Source organism: Anopheles ziemanni, chromosome 3, assembly GCF_943734765.1.
Source record: "Anopheles ziemanni chromosome 3, idAnoZiCoDA_A2_x.2, whole genome shotgun sequence".
In the NCBI taxonomy this organism is placed as follows: Eukaryota; Metazoa; Arthropoda; class Insecta; order Diptera; family Culicidae; genus Anopheles; species Anopheles ziemanni.
Window position 1 is genome coordinate 58,080,319 of NC_080706.1, and position 17,870 is coordinate 58,098,188.

The 17,870-nt window shown below is 40.4% G+C and overlaps 1 protein-coding gene across 1 annotated transcript; it reads left to right on the forward strand.

Annotated features, from left to right (window-relative positions):
* Positions 1-616: 616 nt before the first annotated feature.
* On the forward strand, positions 617-2,689 carry LOC131285095 (uncharacterized). Its single transcript, XM_058313953.1, has 3 exons — positions 617-803; positions 1,530-2,180; positions 2,322-2,689. The coding sequence occupies exons 1-3, from the start codon at positions 617-619 to the stop codon at positions 2,687-2,689; spliced, it is 1,206 nt and encodes a 401-aa protein (XP_058169936.1).
* Positions 2,690-17,870: the final 15,181 nt, after the last annotated feature.

Consider the following 17,870-nt stretch of genomic DNA (forward strand, 5'->3'; position numbering starts at 1 on the left):
GAGTGAAGTGCGACCCTGAGCTGAAAAGCTTAGGGGAGAACGTGTACCGGGTGAGGCGCACCCATAAAAATGAGCTTCTCATTGAGCTGAAGAGAGGGGTGCATGCGTCGGACCTTAAGTGCCAGGAAGCGCTGCAAAAGTCGGTGGGGGACGCTGGGCAGGTAAAGATGCTAAGCCAATCAGAAACCATCGAGTGTCGCAACATTGATGAGGTGACTTCGGCCGAAGATATTGTGGAGGCCCTAAAAACCCAAGTAGGCATCGAGGAGGCTCAGCTACAAGTGAAGATGCGGATGGCATTTGGATGAATGCAAAAGGCAACCATCAAAGTGGCATCTAGCACTGCGGTCAAAATCTTGGCCGTTGGCAAGATTAGGGTAGGTTGGACGGTATGCCCACTACGCTTGGTCGCAAGGCCAAAAGAGTGTTTTAAATGCTGAGACACTGGTCATCAACAGTGGAACTGCAAGGGGGCTGACCGGTCGAACACCTGCATGCGGTGTGGAGAAGTTGGACATCGAGCAGGGGGTTGCAGCAAGGAGCCGAAATGTGTACTATGCCCGGCAGATAGGCGCAACCATCGCATGAGAGGACCGGACTGTAAGGCGCGCCTGTAATGGCTAAGCACATGGAGATGATCCAGCTTAACCTCAACCACTGCGAGGTTGCTCAGCAGGTACTATGGCAGACGATGGTAGATGAGAAGGTGGACGTGGCGCTACTTTCTGAGCCGTATCAGGTGCCTGTTGGGGACGGAGCTTGGGTCGTGGACAAGACCGGAAGAGCAACGATTCTGGCCGGGGGTAGGTACCCTATTTTCTTTTATGTGGCACGACATCCCCAAGTGGGACAAGACCTCTCTCCGAGGAGAGTTTTCGGTGACCGAAAGACGGTATATTATAGATCGGTGGCCAGCCGTTCGTAATACCGGAGGGTGCCAGACTCGAGTCTCGATCCCACGCCTGTGGCGTGGTGTTTCCTCGCGCTACCGCTGCGCCATGGGCACCCTATACAGGAGGTAATTTGAGGTGACCAAGAAGGGTTTGTCGTTGCTATGATATATTCGGTGGTGTGCTGCAGCGTTTACGCTCCCCCCAGTTGGTCGCTGGAAAGGTTCGAGGACCTCCTCAACGCACTGTCGCTGGAGTTGGCAGAAAGAAGGGCAGTGATAGTCGGGGGCGACATCAACGCTTGGTCGGTGGAGTGGGGCAGCAAGTCCACAAGTCAGCGAGGAACGAGTGTTGCTGAATGCTTCGCGATGATGGACCTTCAGCTGCTCAACGACGGCGTGACAAGCACTTTCCGGCGGAATGGCAGATCATCGGTGGTAGACGTAACCTTCTGCAGCCAGCGGTTCGCAGCAGGAGCAGATTGGAGAGTGCTGGAGGACGATACCCTCAGTGACCACCAAGCCATTCGCTTCTCGGTGGGGCATGCACGTGGTCCACCAGAAAACGGATATGGAGTCGCTGGAGGATGAAGGACGCAGTGCTTCCACTCTGACACTTTCCTGGCGGCTCTAAGCCTAGGTAGCTTTGGCAACACACCAACCAGTGCCGCTAAACTGGTCAGCGTCTTATCAGACGCGTGTGATGCCACAATGCCTAGGAGGAAGTCACCAAACTCAAAGCATCGGCCGAAATACTGGTGGAACCAAGCCATCAAGCAGCTATGGACGGCGTGCACCACGGCCCGCAGGAAGGTGCTGAGAGCCCGCTCCGAAGCTCGTCGGGAGGAACTAAAGCTGGCCTATAAAGTTGCCAGATCGGCCCTGAAAAGGGAGATTAAGGACAGCAAGAGGCGTTGCTTCCTTGACCTCTGTCGCGAAGCCGAGAGAAACGTGTGGGGTAACGCGTACAGAGTCGTCATGGACAAGCTGAAGGCGCAGCAATCCTCGCCGGAAAGATGCCCAACTAGGCTTCGTAGCATCATCGAGGAGCTGTTCCCGCAGCACGACCCCTCGACCCGGGTCCCATCGTCACCATCAGTCCGAGAGCTGTCAGGGGAAGTAGTAGTGCCTGTGACCAACGAAGAGGTGCTGGACGCGGTTAGGCTGATGAAGCTGGAGAAAGCTCCGGGAGAAGACGGGATCCCAAATGTGGCACTGAAGGCTGATACGGGAGAGTTCCGCGATATGGAAGAGGCAGAAGCTGGTTCTCCTGCCGAAGCCAGGGAAAGATGTGAGAGGGCCTTCCTCATTCAGACCTCTGGGGCTATTGGACACTACCGGTAAGCTGCTGGAAAGGATAATTTTGAGCCGCCTTAGCGCTTTCACGGAGTGCGAAGGTGGGCTCTCTGATCGGCAGTTTGGCTTCCGCAAGGGGAGATCTACGGTGGACGGGCAATTCTGGCGGTAGTGGCGAAGGCGAGAGCAGCATACGACAGGAAGAGGGCTGGAGATCGTTGCTGCGGAATCATCACGATCGACGTGAAGAATGCTTTCAACAGCTGGGAGGCGATCGGCTTAGCTCTGCGCAGGCACAACGTTCCCGAGTACCTGTGCAGGATCCTCGCGAGTTACCTCAGAAAGCGTCGCCTAGTCTACGACACAGAGCGGGACCAGGAGTCCATGGCCATAACTGCAGGTGTTCCACAGGGCTCCATTCTGGGGCCAAGCCTCTGGAACATTATGTATGACGGGCTGCTGGATCTCGACCTAAAGGCACAGAACTGCTGGATCTCGACCTAAAGGGTTGAACATCACGTTAAAGGAGAAAGACAAGCCAAGTCAATGGCAAAGAATGAAATTTGGTTTGGTTTGCTTTGAATGAATGCTTTTTCTTATTCTACAGCTCACAAACCCATCTTTTTATACCCAAAATTGCTCGGAATAATGTACCCTACACTACCACTTTGTTCTGTTTGTACCCTTACCTGTAAAAGCTATGAATTTTGGGTAGATATACCTGTCACTCTTTTTCTACCCTAATTTTAAACACCGTCAATTGTGGGTGGGCACAAATATTTGATAATATTTGCTTTTGAAAACAATATACCCTAACAATACGGTAACAGCTAAGGTAGACGTTAAAATTTTGACCTTCGAACGGTATACCATAGCGGTATGCATTTGAAAAGATACATATATAACCATCGTTTGTTTATAAAAACATCATTCAAGCTTTACCTTTAACTGCATAAACAGCAATTGTCAGTGAGCTTCTTGGAGAACAAACAACTTTTTACAGTTTTGAAGTTAATAATCTGCTTGAGATTGATTTAATAATCTGGTTTCCTTTAAAATCAACGATATCATAAACGTTTTGAAAAACAATGCTTCTTGCAAGGAAACCATTGGGTATGCGTTACAGTTCATTGAAAGTAAAGTAAGCATCAAACCGTGTGATAAATTGAAAGTGACTAATAAGTTAATGATACTGGAAAAAAGTTTCAAGGCTAGATTGAAGAAATGTTCTAGAAACTCGAAAATATTACAAAATGATTCGAAAATCTGGTTGAACAAACCATTTGACATTAGTGGCTATACGGAAAACAAAAGTCGTGGACGGCCAAAAAAAGAGTTTAATGGTCTCTGCGTGCGGAATAAACGTCGAAGTGTGGCCAAAGAGACAGATATCAACGGCAATCTCGAAAAGGAATTATACTCAGTGAGGTTGTTAACTTTTAAAGAAAAGCAGTTAAGAGTGATGAGTATGATAGACATGTTTTTGAAAAATCCTTCAAGTGTTATGCCAATGACAACCAAAAGTGATGTTTTAGTATCTGCCTAAGAAGCGTTGGCATGTTTTATAGACAATAGTTTCTCAAAATCACAGTATAATGATTTGCATAAACAAAAGCTGAAGTTAATCTACAAGAGTTGGTTAATCACACTGCGTGTAGAATAATTGAAATACAAAAAGCAGAAATCTTGCGGCACCTTTCATCTGCTTTGTGTGATTCACTAAGCGTCTTATTATTGTGCTCGTGGGGCATTGACGGATCTAGTGGACACAGCATTTACAATCAACCGTTTCATGGTTCCGGAGAAAAAACTGCATCAGACAGTGATTTACTAGTATCGGCATTAACGCCTATCCGTCTTTCGTTCGTTAGTGACGATATCATCTGGATAAACTTGATGCCCCAAAGAGTTAGGTTTTGCAGGCCAATTGTGATCGAGTTTGCGAAAGAGTCAAAAGAAAAAGTTATACAAACAGTAGACGAAATCAAAAGCCAAATAACCAGGTTAGTTCCTTATACAATTCAGCTTAATGAAACAAGTTAAGTGACGGTAAACTATTCATTTTACATGAGTTTAATTGATGGAAAAATTTTGGCATATTTAACCGAAACTCTGTCTATGCAAACATGTTGTATATGTGGTGCAAAACCAACAGAAATGAACAGTGTAGAGCACTTAGAAAATGGATTTATTCCAAATCATGAGAATTTATCTTATGGAATATCTCCACTGCACTATTGGATGAGATTTTTCGAATGCTTGCCTCACATTTCGTACAGAATTGAATTTAAAAAACGGAAGGTTACTAAAAATTATAAAAACATGTACAATGATCGAAAAAAAAATTGTATTGGAAAAGATGTACAAGGAATTTGGTGTTAAAGTAGATGAACCAAGGTAAATGGGTGGAAATAGTACGACGGGAAATGTTTGTCGTAGGGCTTTTTCAAACATTGAAAAATTGAGCGATATTTTGCAAATAGAAACAGAACTTATAGAAAGGTTTCGAAATATTTTAATAGCCATCACCTGTTCACAGCCTTTAAATCCAAAAACTATTACTCTATATTGCATAGACACATACATGTTTTACATACATCATTACAATTGGTACAAAATGCCTTCTACTGTCCATAAAGTTCTTGCGCATGTAGATGAAATAATTGTAAATGCCCCAGCTCCATTGGGATCCTTAGGAGAGGAAGCAGCAGAATGTAGAAATAAAATGTACAGAAGGGATAGCATTGCAATCATCAGAATAGTTCAGAAGTTATGTCCGCGTTGGATGCTTTAAATATCAATTATTTTCCAGATAACAATATTTTGAATGAAATTTTTTTGTAAATTTAGTTTGTTTTATAACAAACTAAAAAAAAATTTTAAGTCAATGTAAAAAAAAAGATTGAAAAGTTAATGCACCCATAGAAAAGTCCAAAAAGATGAGGTTTTTGCAGCGCCACCTGGCGGGATTGTCAGAAACATCATAATTTCGTGTAATTTAATAGTACTACACGATATTACAATGAAAAAATTGCAAAACATTTGATTCCGAATTTTATCCCGGCAATTTGCTCTTTTCGCTCCATAGTGCACGGGAGTGACTTTTGTGTTCGATGTTTAGCTTCAGATAACCTTCATCACACAATTCGCTAGATGGAAGATTTGCCATCTTCAATACTCCCCTACGTCCACTGCGCCACACGACCATACTACGAGTTCCTTATAGTAGAACAGCATATCCAACTCTTCTTTGCAAGTGATGGCCTCGACATCAAATAATTTTGCTGAACATTTAGACTATAGCCAATCAGCTTCACATTTTAAGGATAAGATATTGTCGCTTCGACCGTAGCACGTCTAACGTCCCAACCAGGAATTTTCGTAAGATAAATGAACTGAGCGTATATGAAACTCAAACGATCCGACCGCGCCACGCTTCATCTGTTCAGATGTATTGGCCGTGTCCATCGTTCTAGTATCGACGAATGATCCACCAGCATCCGAAGCGCGAATCGTTTGTTTGTGTGCCAATATTCATCGCACCGATTGCAAGCTCCGTTTTTCCTTGTGGGGAATTCACTTTGCACGAAAGAAATCAAAGCATCGCAATCTATTTTTAGATACTTCATCTGGAGAGAGATGTTCATCCAGCATCGTTCCAGAGGACTCTCCTTATTTATATTTTTGTTTTAGCGCCCCGCTCTTATCAATAGCCGATGGCCCTATCTGATGGCAGGATAGGATAATTGATCCATCAAGCTGGGGATCAATGCGGGTTCGGTACTACCCGAGAGGCATCTTTTTATTTTTTCGATAGCCGAAGCTATCTGACGAGAATTGTCGTCCTCTCGTTGGTCGTCTCGCGATATAATTCGTTGGCGAGGTATCTCACGATGTTTCCTACGAGAATCGTATAAATTGCTGGTTGGGGTATGTTATTTTTGTTTTTCCTAAGTTCTTTACTAGTTACAAAATGTGTAAAGCATAATCTGTGGTATAATAAATTTAGTAATCATGTGGGAGTGTGAGTGAGTGAAACAAATGCATTACGCTTGTAATACGTATGCTGCTTCATAGAGATAAGCAACTAAACAAGACCAAAATAAGCGTGGCAGTAAACAACGTATTAATAAAAAATATCGATCATTCATGCATTGATGCTAATAAATAAAGCTCCCAGTTTCATCTCTGCACGAAGTCGTGCATGTGATGCGGAAGCTTGAAGGAAGTCAGAAGCTCAGCGGGTTGGATAATAATAATAATAATAATAATAATAATATACCCCAGATACCTTTCCCTGTATCACCATGGATGACGACACGACACACTGCAGGAGGTGCGTTCCTTCGTATACCTTGGATCCCAAATCACATGCGACTCTGACACATCCTTGGAAATTCGGAGGCGCATCCTAGCTGGAAATCGCACCTTCTGTAGTCTACGTAAATGATCTCAGAAATTTCAAATTTCAGAAGAGAAGGTAAGGGAAGATTAGATCATGCACAGCGCTTCCTGATTTGAAACGACCTAGCGTTCAACAAATTCTACAGTTTATTTTTATTTTTATGTTTAAGTTTTCGCTTTGAAAACTCCATACCTCTTATCCAATGAACGGTTAGTACGAATATTTATGCCAATATCCACGAAACTTTTAAAATGTCTACCAATTTATAGAACTATGTTAATCAAAAAATAAATAAATAAACTTACCAGCTTCCAACGGAGGACGAGCGAACGTAGATTTAGGAAATGTAATTAAAAGTCAATAAAAATTACATGTCCCTATGACGGGGATTTTGAAATACATGTTAACATCTAACGAGCACTGTTTCACATTTCGAGCATGATGCCTATGCATACGGAAACAATTCCGACCCAAATCAATTACCATCATTGCACATACAAACGAACAGTTTTATCCAAATCCTACTATCGATCCAACCACTCTATCACATTATTCACTTTTTGATCAGAAACACGAAAGTTGAATTAGATAAAACATAATGCACATTGTGGCGATACTACTTAATTTAGAATTCACATTCGATTTCCTGGAACCGTCTTACTCCGTGGAGACAAAACAGACTATCCAGACTTCAACAAAAGGAAAAAATATAACAAATATAAAAAAAAAGTTTGAATACACTGCACTGATTTGGTACGCACTCTACACTTATCAACTAGTTTCTTTGAATCGTCTTTTTCCGTGGCGAGACAAAAGAAGCAATTAAATCAAAGACAAAAAGTAAATAAATACTATAGAAATACAAAATCGTGATGACATAGACAATTTTTAACAAGCCTGGATAAATTTAAAATAATGCAATGTCCCATTTGAAAGTTATTTACTTCATAGCAAGTACCACTGTTCAACAGTCTAATACGGAAAATAGCGTTTAGCTAAACAATAAGAAAACAAACATTTTTTACATCAAGGTTATGCAATACAAATTTGAATGCATTCCAAACAAGGATAAGCGTTGGTAATTGTGGACTTGAAAGAATTACTAATCCATGATAGATATTGTAGTACGCTATGTTATTGGATATTATATAAGTCGGACGTGCATTAGTCATTAGTCTGTACATTAGTCATTCATAATCCAGAAGAAATTCGATCGGTTAAAAAGTATCAAAAATTGCACACATCACAAATTACATAAAACTTCACATCTGTTTGGTTTTCTCCAGAGAACTTTCAAGAAATGTATGCAACATTCTATTATATGATTGCCAATTTCCAAAGTGGGCTGGTTCTATTTCAGTACTGGTTTGAAACGTTCCATCAACTGATTGAAGTATTCTGTGATTCGAATATGATTCGAAATCCTGTATGATTCAAGTAAACGCATTAAAACTAGATGAAATTATTTGAAATGCGAGCACTTATGAACATGTTTTTATTTTTATTTAAAAAATGGCTAGCTTACGAAATACAAAACATGATACCATGTTCTTAACTCACAAAAATGTTTTTTGTTTTTAAATGGAGTGGATGTTCAATTAAATATAGAAAATAGAATGCAATGAAGTATTCTTTAACAATATGCATGAAAATAAATTGCAACTAATAATGCCAGGATCAAGACACATACGGGATATCGCTAATGAATGTGCCAACTTACTTCTTTTAGCAAGAGTTTCAAAGATTTCAACGACGAAATTTAAATAAATTTGCTGTTCATTTGCTTGATAAAAAACCATATAAAATTAATAAAGAACTAATTAATTTCACTTACCGACCGCTTCCGAATGAAGTATGAAGTACATCTAGATGCAAAAAATACACATGAAACACTCAGTTTTTCAATTCTTAACCGCAATAAAAAACCAACATTGTTTCCATTACTCACCTCAAATAAATTCGCTCAATTTCGGAAACTCAATCACGGAAACCACTATAGCAATATTATTCGAAATAATTAGTAGATTAACTCGAACCAACCCGCTTTTATAACTCCGTAACCCATCTTTAAAAATGAAAATAAAAAAATAAAAAAGGACATATTACATTATAAGCAGTACTATAATTATATGAATACTTACATCATTCAAAATCTTGGTGGCGTTGAGTCATAGAACCGCTTGATAGTTTGTGTCTGTACGAAAGAAAGAAAAATATGCAAGAATAATGCGGTGAAAATAGAACCATAAAATAAGTGCAACTCTCATTTCACACTGCTTTCGATTCTGCCAATGAAACCGCGTCTCTAACGGTCCAAGCGAAGCGACACCTGTATAACGGATACAACGTTCTTGGTCCCATGGGACCTACGCAGGGCTGAACGAGTTAATTATTTTTCAGTTACTTAATTACTAAACGATTGCTGTTTACCGTTGGTTGCCGTTCCACTCCCTCTAACTATCGAAGCATCTCCCTCATTTGTGCAGTTTCTGAAGTCCTCGAATCTATTGTTCATTCCTCCCTTATGTCCTCTGTTCACTCCCTGATCTTATCTTCCCAGCATGGTTTCATGCCTAGGCGCTGTTTCGAACCTTATATGTCCCTGATGCACGACCTGTATCCGCACATTGCTGCCGGGAAGCAGGTAGATGTTATCTACATCGACTTCAAGGCAGCCCTTCGACTGCTTGTCACATAGGCTGCTCCTTGCCTCGGTGCTACTTAGTGCACCGCCAATGGCCTTGTTCTGTGTGTTCCGAAATGTTGTGTTACCTCGTTTAGTCGTTCTTCGAATAAACTGATACACAACTATTCCCTGAATGGCTTGCCGCTTCCGCGCGTGTCGTTTGTTGCTGGGGGTGTGGCTTGATGACCGACTGTCTTTAACGCCACACCTCGACTCTGTAATCGAGCGCGCAAATAGGATCTTAGGCCTGATTACCCCTATGGCTTGCGAGATTCGAGATCCCTTGTGCCTGCGGGCACTGTATTGCTGCTGGGTACGTCCCATCCTGGATTACGGTTGCGTCATCTGGTCGCCCGCTGGCGTCACGGCGCTGCAAAGACTGGAGAGGAAATTCACTCGGCTCGCCGTGAGGCGTCTTTTGAATGACCCCAGCGCTGCCATTCCCCCCTATCCTGTGCGGTGCCAACTTCTTGGGCTAGATAAGCCGGGTGATCGTCAAAACAACGCTCGCTCTTTGCCAACATCCTTCTCTCCAATATTGGCTCCCCTTTATGTGCCGACCCTTATTCATTCCTACCCGCCGTTCAGTGTTTGCTCAGAACGACCCATGGCTGTATGACCACAACTTGTCCATTGCCAGTTTTCGTTCTCATCTATTGTCTCCTTCATTGTAACCGTTTCTCTTTTCCCTCCTCCTTATTGTTAGCCTTCCATTTCCTAACATATGCGTTCTGTGTGATTGTGTTTCGGCGGTAAAGCCCTAGTGGCAAACATTGTGCATAAATAAATAATAAAATAAAATAAAAATAACAACACTCTAAAGCTAGTACGGTTTTAAGCCAGGGACCAGTATTGGTGAGGACGTTTGTAGTGGAGAGAAAAAGTCCGCATTCACGGGCAAAAAGACGAAGGATAAGCACTAATCAAAACGGTGCATCCAATTTGTCTGTGGGAGGGAACGAGCTTCGATCTCCTGCTATGTACTTTGGTTAATATCGTGCCGCCCGTGCAGCACCATTTGCATCCCAATAAAGTTGTTTCACTTGTTTGTCTAAAGAACCGCTTCTGCGTGAATTTTGAATTCTCCGCAATGAACAAATGCCTCATGCTTGCATGCAAATTGAAAGACGAGTCCGACGCTGACGTGCGTACGAGGCACAGGTTTTAAGATGACACAGGCTAGGCAATTTAGCCATTAGAACGAAGGTTATGATTTTTCACGTTGTATCACCGGATATGCAGCTGCTATGCAGGACCGATTTGATCGAAAAGTTTCAGCTCGGGTCGCTACCATTGGACCATGGCTATCAAGCCCGACCAAACTCTGCCGCTAAGGAGTCCGTTTGGTGGTGCAATTACACGAGCTTCATAGGGATTAGCACCATTTTTGTGATAAAAAAAACTAGTATTGTAAGGAAATAAATGGTGCCAACCCAACGCGGCTATCAAGGCAGCACATGAAACAAGATGCAGAATGCGCTGCGTCCGCAAAGTAAGCATATGCATATGAAAAAGAGCTGGCAGGCTTTTTCCAGAAGGGCGAACGCTAATTCACGTTTCATGGCCGTTTTCTGATCGGGGAGAGGGTAGTTACACGAAGGCAATTAAACGAAGGACATCCGGGTACCCAATGGTTGAAGGCGGTGGCTAGGAGTTACATTTATTGGCCAGCTACAGACAAGCACGATGCCGAGAACGTCAAAATCGATTATGCCAGTAAAATCGATGGTGATGTTTGTTGGTGATCGAAGATGAGCACACAAAATGGCCAGAGGTAATAAGGACGCGTAGCACTACACTACTATCGCGAAATTCGGATTCCCTGAAACATTGGTAATTGATGATGGATCACAATACATATTAGAATAGAGTGATGAATATTGTTGTAGAAACGGCATACAACACCGTTTCATCCACCGAAATCCCTTGACATTTTCCTAGCAACCTATCTGATGACACCAAAGTCGCTTGTAGATCATGTTTAAACCCCGGCGAAAGCTATATTTGGTTAAAAGACGCATCGCCAAATCAACACCGGGAGCCGTTATCAGTTGATGTGGGTGCGTACTATTTATCGGGGCCAAACTAGAGATCTCGGCGACCACACATTTGGCTTTGGTCCGTTTGGAAAGAGGAAAGCTAGTAAGGTTTTAAGCCAGAAACAAGTCATTCCATCTGGATGTGTTTGTCCCGAAAATATAGTCACAAGAAGCTGAACAAATATGTTATCAAAAACTATCATTATTCTGGTACGTGAAAAAACATAGAAACAAACAATCCAAATGGCGGATGTGCTTTTTCCTCTAAATAAATTCTTACCGTAGGTAGTGCAAGCATACACACATTTAACTGTCCTATTCACTGACAAGTTTAGGTTATCTAACGTTCTACCTTCAATCCATTTTAGTCTATGATCAGATCAACTGGAGTATAACTTCGATTTGAACGCAATGGCACTGCACACTATTTCTCATAAATCAATTCATTGGCACGGCAGTTCACAATTTTACTTTTCTGACAAAGTGTGCTATCTTGTATGACTTTCGCAAATAAAATGGCGGAATTTCGAAGCGTGCCTTATTTTGACAAACGAATCGCGGTGGCAAGCTGTTGCTCAATTGGTTGTTTATTTGCCCGCCTAGCATCAAGCTGCCCGCCTACTCTTTTCGCAAACGATTACACAAGATCAAGATTACTAGAACTACCCTGGTGGCAAAATCATCATGCTTTCTCGTTCTGGTGGTATTAAATGTCAATTGGACAGAATGAGAAAGCATGCTGATTTTGCCACCGGGGTAGAGGTTGGGCCATCACAGCTTTTCATGCCTCTTTACCTTGTTGGTACTGATGACCAAAATGAACCAACTTTGAGGTTAGAATTGCCGGGTGCTGTAGATACACAGATAGGTGTTTGCCTTAAAGTTTCAATAAAATAGATTTTCTGCACCGCACATATTTTTTTTGAAAAATATAAAATGCCTATTTATGTATGTGTACACAATTTGCATCTATGAAATCCACAACACACAATACACAAACATGGCACTGAACAGCGGTAGTAACCAAAGAATAATTTGCAAATAATCAAAAACTTGGTTCAATTGGATGGATAAGAGTCAGAAAGACTCGGGCAAAACTGTGAAAGGGTTAAGTACATAGTCAGGTGTACAAAAGATTCGTACAGTCTGCTGCAAGTAAAATCGGACGCTCGAAAAATGAGACGGTCTGCTGTCTTTCCGCAAGCCTACAGCATTCCCGGAACCGAATGTTGACCTTCAACGTATACATTTCTTTTCATTAACTCTTCCACTATGTTAGTAAATTGAAAACGAAATCAAAATCGATTGTTTCTCTGAGATACAGCCCAAAATGTACGCGAAGACCCGAAAAGCGGACACGCAAGTAAAATCGGACAGGTAGGTTTCTTTGCCGTTTGATCCACTTTAAGTGGCCGCATGTCGTTCTAGCACCACATTCATGAGTTGGCCACTATTGTTTTTTGTATTTATTTTATAGGTACCAACATTATCATCAAAAAACCACACAAAAAATAACAATAAGTTGGTGTGTATGCAAATAAAAAATGTTACTATTTGACTGTGGAGTATTTGCAATGTTTTTTGTTAAAACTTAACTGACAATGATATTTTATCATAATTTACTGACACAATTTACTTTATGTAATGCAAATAATCAAAACAGGTGATTAAAATCCAGTATTTTCTTAAGTTTTCACTTGTAGCGATAAAAATTTGTAGCCATTTTGGCTCGCTTCCGACTTAATTTTTGTAATTTTTTTTACATAAACTCTGCAGTTCACGTCTTTAAAATTTCTCAAGAAGTTTTAAATTGGTTTGTAGTCATACAACCACCATCACAAGTTCCTACAACTGCTTTGTTACCCACAAGAGTATTGTTATTTGATAGCGGTATTGAGCAGTTTGGCCAGTTGAATAATACCCATAATCTAGCATCCAGAAATGTGTGTTTTGAATTATAATCTTGATAGAATACAAAAAATTACCTCAAATGTTAGTTTTAGGTGCTAGGTTTTGACTTAATTTTGAAAATATTGATGTGATACACCTTGTTCATGATGCCGTGTATGACATGCAGCTTCCCAGGAACTTCGACGGAGTTACGATACCATATGATTGATCAATCATGTCCAAACTTCAAGATTTTTTTAACTGATATGAAAGCTAATGGTTAATACCTTTGACTATGTACACTGTGCCAATCGGTAAGTGGGACGGTCAAAAAAAGCACACTTGTCTGACTTTGCGATCAAATTTAGGGTACTTAGAATTGATAACAATGAATTTCGCTTATCACATATTCTTTGTCTATCTTTCTACAAAGCATGTGCAAAAAGAGAGAGTAAAAATCAGTCACCAAGCGGCGCAATGATCGAAAAAGTGCAAAAAGTCATAATTTTGCCAGCCAAACGTAAAGTTGGACACTTGGGATTACCAAGAATTTCTGCGGCTTAAGTGTTGTGCAAGCTAGTTTAGGCACGTCAAATCATTTTCTAATGATTTATGATATACTTAACCATTGTTATATGTACACAAAAAATGAATTTTGATAAATTATTTACACTTTGTGGTTGAAATATGTTACACCACTGAAAGGAATGAAATATTATCTTTTTTATCATATAAATCGATTAAAAATGCCGAAAGTTATCGAGTTTCATCAATTTTACCTAAGTTCCTGATTTGCGATACACTAACAATCGATAAAAAAGCCCATATTGACAAAAATATAACATGAAATGGGTCATCTTACAATAAACTTTTATCAAAAAACCGATGTGAGATTCATCAAAAAACCAACTGAATTGAAGACTTTTCCTCTATTATAGATGTTTAAGAATTTAATAAAACAATGAAAGCATTTAGAAGGTTCCAAACTATTTCCAGAACATACCCAGAAACTGCAGAACCCGCAAACAACGCCTTTACTTTTCAAAACCTTATATAGACGATGATTTTAGATTATGTTGAAAGGTACTCTTCCTATCTCGTACAAATGCATTAATTTAATGTGGTAATTGTCGTCACAGTAAGTATGACTTACATATGAAGCAAACATATATACTTTTGGTTAGAAATGCAGGCAGTTTTCGAACGTAAAACGGAGCTGACGAGTTTTAAAAAAATTGTTGTTTTAACTTCTATTCCTTGGAGGTCATTTGTTAATGTTGTAGGTGTTTATGTGATCAGAATGAACTGAAAAACTTGTTTTTAATTAAAGTACGATAGGTACACATCACAACGTTCATATGATGAAGAAAATTATGACAGATGTTGTTGATATAGTTTGACTATTCCAAGATTAAGAGTTCCGCAAGGTAAACTATACTCACTGTAAGCTACGAATAACACAAAAGTTGCTTCTCTAAATCTGTCTCAAAGTTCTGAAGAATCTTTCTGAGTCTCCAGCTTGAAATCCAATAGCCGATCTGAGCAAAATTGTACAGTATACTATGTTACAAACACTGTATAGTATAAATTGGTAACAAAACAGCAATAGGAAGAAATTTAAGTAGAAATGTCCAATAAAGTTAGAAAAAAACTGTTGTCAAGCATCAACAAACAGTCATAGACTACAACAGAAATAACATTAAATACCAAAAACTTCTGGAAATAGTTCAACAAACCACGTATTAAACCTGAAAAGCAAGTGTCCAACTTTACGTTTGGCTGGCAAAATTATGACTTTTTGCACTTTTTCGATCATTGCGCCGCTTGGTGATCGATTTTTACTCTCTTTTTTTGCACATGCTTCGTAGAAAGATAGACAAAGAAGATGTGTTAAGCGAAATTGATTGTTATCAATTCTAAGTACCCTAAAATTGTTCGCAAAGTCAGACAAGTGTTCTTTTTTTGACCGTCCCACTTACCGATTGGCACAGTGTAAATATGTTTGATGATTTTTGTTCATTTAATCGTTGTTTTCTTCTTTTATTAACTCTTCTTTTCATGTTTCCAAGTGGGTTATTGGGTTATGCTTCATTGATTTGGTTAAACCCAGGGCTTGAAGTAATGAAATTAACAAACATTCATTTCATAAGATTATCCAATTCTATTCTGCGTTCATCGCAGCTAGTTTACCTTCATGTTTGGGCCATCTTATTGATCATAATCTGGGCATAAGCCCATCTGATACTAATGAAGTTAAGTACGTTGCTTCTGATTAAAATTTGAGTATTTTTATTTCATAATTTTGTTGTCTACCTTGCAACTACAAAGAACAATAGTGGCCAACTCATAAATGTGGTGCTAGAACGACATGCGGCCACTTAAAGTGGATCAAACGGCAAAGAAACCTACCTGTCCGATTTTACTTGCGTGTCCGCCTTTCGGGTCTTCGCGTACATTTTGGGCCGTATCTCAGTAAAACAATAGATTTTGATTCCGCTTTCAACTTTCTTACATAGAGGAAGAGTTGATGAAAAGAAATGTATACGTTGAAGGTCAATATTCGGTTCCGGGAATGCTGTAGGCTTGCGGAAAGACAGCAGATCGTCTCTTTTTTCGAGCGTCCGATTTTACTTGCAGCAGACTGTATGTAAACCAGTAAACAAACTGAAAGATTTCACTTCAAAACGATCGGGTTAAAAATCAATACAGGGTTTGACAGGCCAACATACAACTGGGGCAACGTTCCTTCTAAATCGCACCTTCTTTCAAAACAATAACAAAATTGAAGTTCTAACGTCAACTGGGTTATCGATCAGCATCACGCTGTAACTTGACACGGAGGGCGTAACCGATCAGTGTCAAAAAGGAACTTGTCAATGAAATGAGCGTTCTAGACACGGCAGAAAATCATCACGCTTCTGATGTTTCATATTGTTGTACTTTTTTCATTGGAGTTTACCGCTGTAAATATTTTAAAAATCGCGGGCTTTTTTGTACGTCTGGTTTCACATACCTGGTGAATTTTATATATCAAGGAACTCGTTGAATTCGTTCTCACCCTCCATTGTTCAATACACAAAGTAATTTCTCACTTGAATCTTCAAAAGACACTTTTGCTACACTTTGTAATTCACCAGGTATGTGAAACCAAACGTACAAAAAAGCGCGCGATTTTTAAAATATTTACAGCGGTAAACTCCAATGAAAAAAGTACAACAATATGAAACATCAGAAGCGTGATGATTTTCTGCCGTGTCTAGAACGCTCATTTCATTGACAAGTTCCTTTTTGACACTGATCGGTTACGCCCTCCTTGTCAAGTTACAGCGTGATGCTGATCCAAGGTTACTAAACACTAGACAGGTTGCGACAGAGCAGTTTTGCTCGGAACCATTTTGAATATCTTGTTTACAATTTGTCTGTCAAAATAACGGTGGTGTTGTTGCGGTTTGCAGGATCGATGGAGATTATTTAGTGGCTCGCATAAAAATGCTTCTCTTTTAATATTCTTTTGGTTTGCTTGGACCATGGCCGTATAGGTTGTGATATGCGTAAGATGTGAGAAACAACATTGCTCTAAATCGTAGAATCGGAGGAAGGATGTAATGTGTACAATGAGTTGATCTTGAAGAATGAAATGAACTTCAAAATCGTTTACGAAGTTTATCGAGGATTTAGCCCGGCTACAGGCACACCGGTACTCAAAGATTGTGTTCAATAAATTTCGAGTTCTGTTAACGCCTGCTCTCGTGGAACTGTGAATATGTCCCTCCGCTAACTTCAATAATCTGGTTATAGCCTTCTTTGATTGAAAATAGCAGCGCAACAAACCATTCCAACTTGTTTGTCAAATTTTTCTTTCATTTTTTTATCGTCAAGCGGTAAAAATGTTCTGCTTGTCGCAACCTGTCTAGTGTTTAGTAATCTTGTGCTGATCGATAACCCAGTTGACGTTAGAACTTCAATTTTGTTATTGTTTTGAAAGAAGGTGCGATTTAGAAGGAACGTTGCCCCAGTTGTATGTTGGCCTGTCAAACCCTGTAAGTCTCTGGTTTTATCGAAGATGCTTCGGTCAAACACAGTTCCGATACGGGTGGGAAAAATTGCGATTTTGCTGAACGAAGTGGATCGCATGCTGGCGCTGCTGGAATTACCTCGAAACAGTCCCTTCGCAGACCTACCCAACCAAACGCATTGCAAAAATGTCGAGCGAGTTGCATGCCATAAGCCTAAATGTATCTAACCAGCCCAAAGTAAACATTCTTCAATGTATCTTATCGGTGTAGGACGAACTCGGCAAGAAGAATGTCAGGTATCCGAAGATGATAGATTTTGCAACACCAACGATCGAACCTAGATAGGACTGAAGTGGCAAATCTACTTTACGTTATACAGACTAATGTTAACTCGCATTAATGATGCAAAGAACCGATGTCGACGGCAAAGAAGCCGCAACGAAAAATATGAACGAATTGAATTTCATGTGATTGAAACTAAACCCTATTGAGCTGATATGGATTCCACATTTCACGTTTTATTGCCGAACATGATCTTCCACCTTTTCAAGGGGGATCCACCATCAGAATACATTATCTCACAATAAGCGATAAAAATATTTATCGTGGGACATGATTCGTTTCTTCTATCCGAGTGCGCAATCGATGT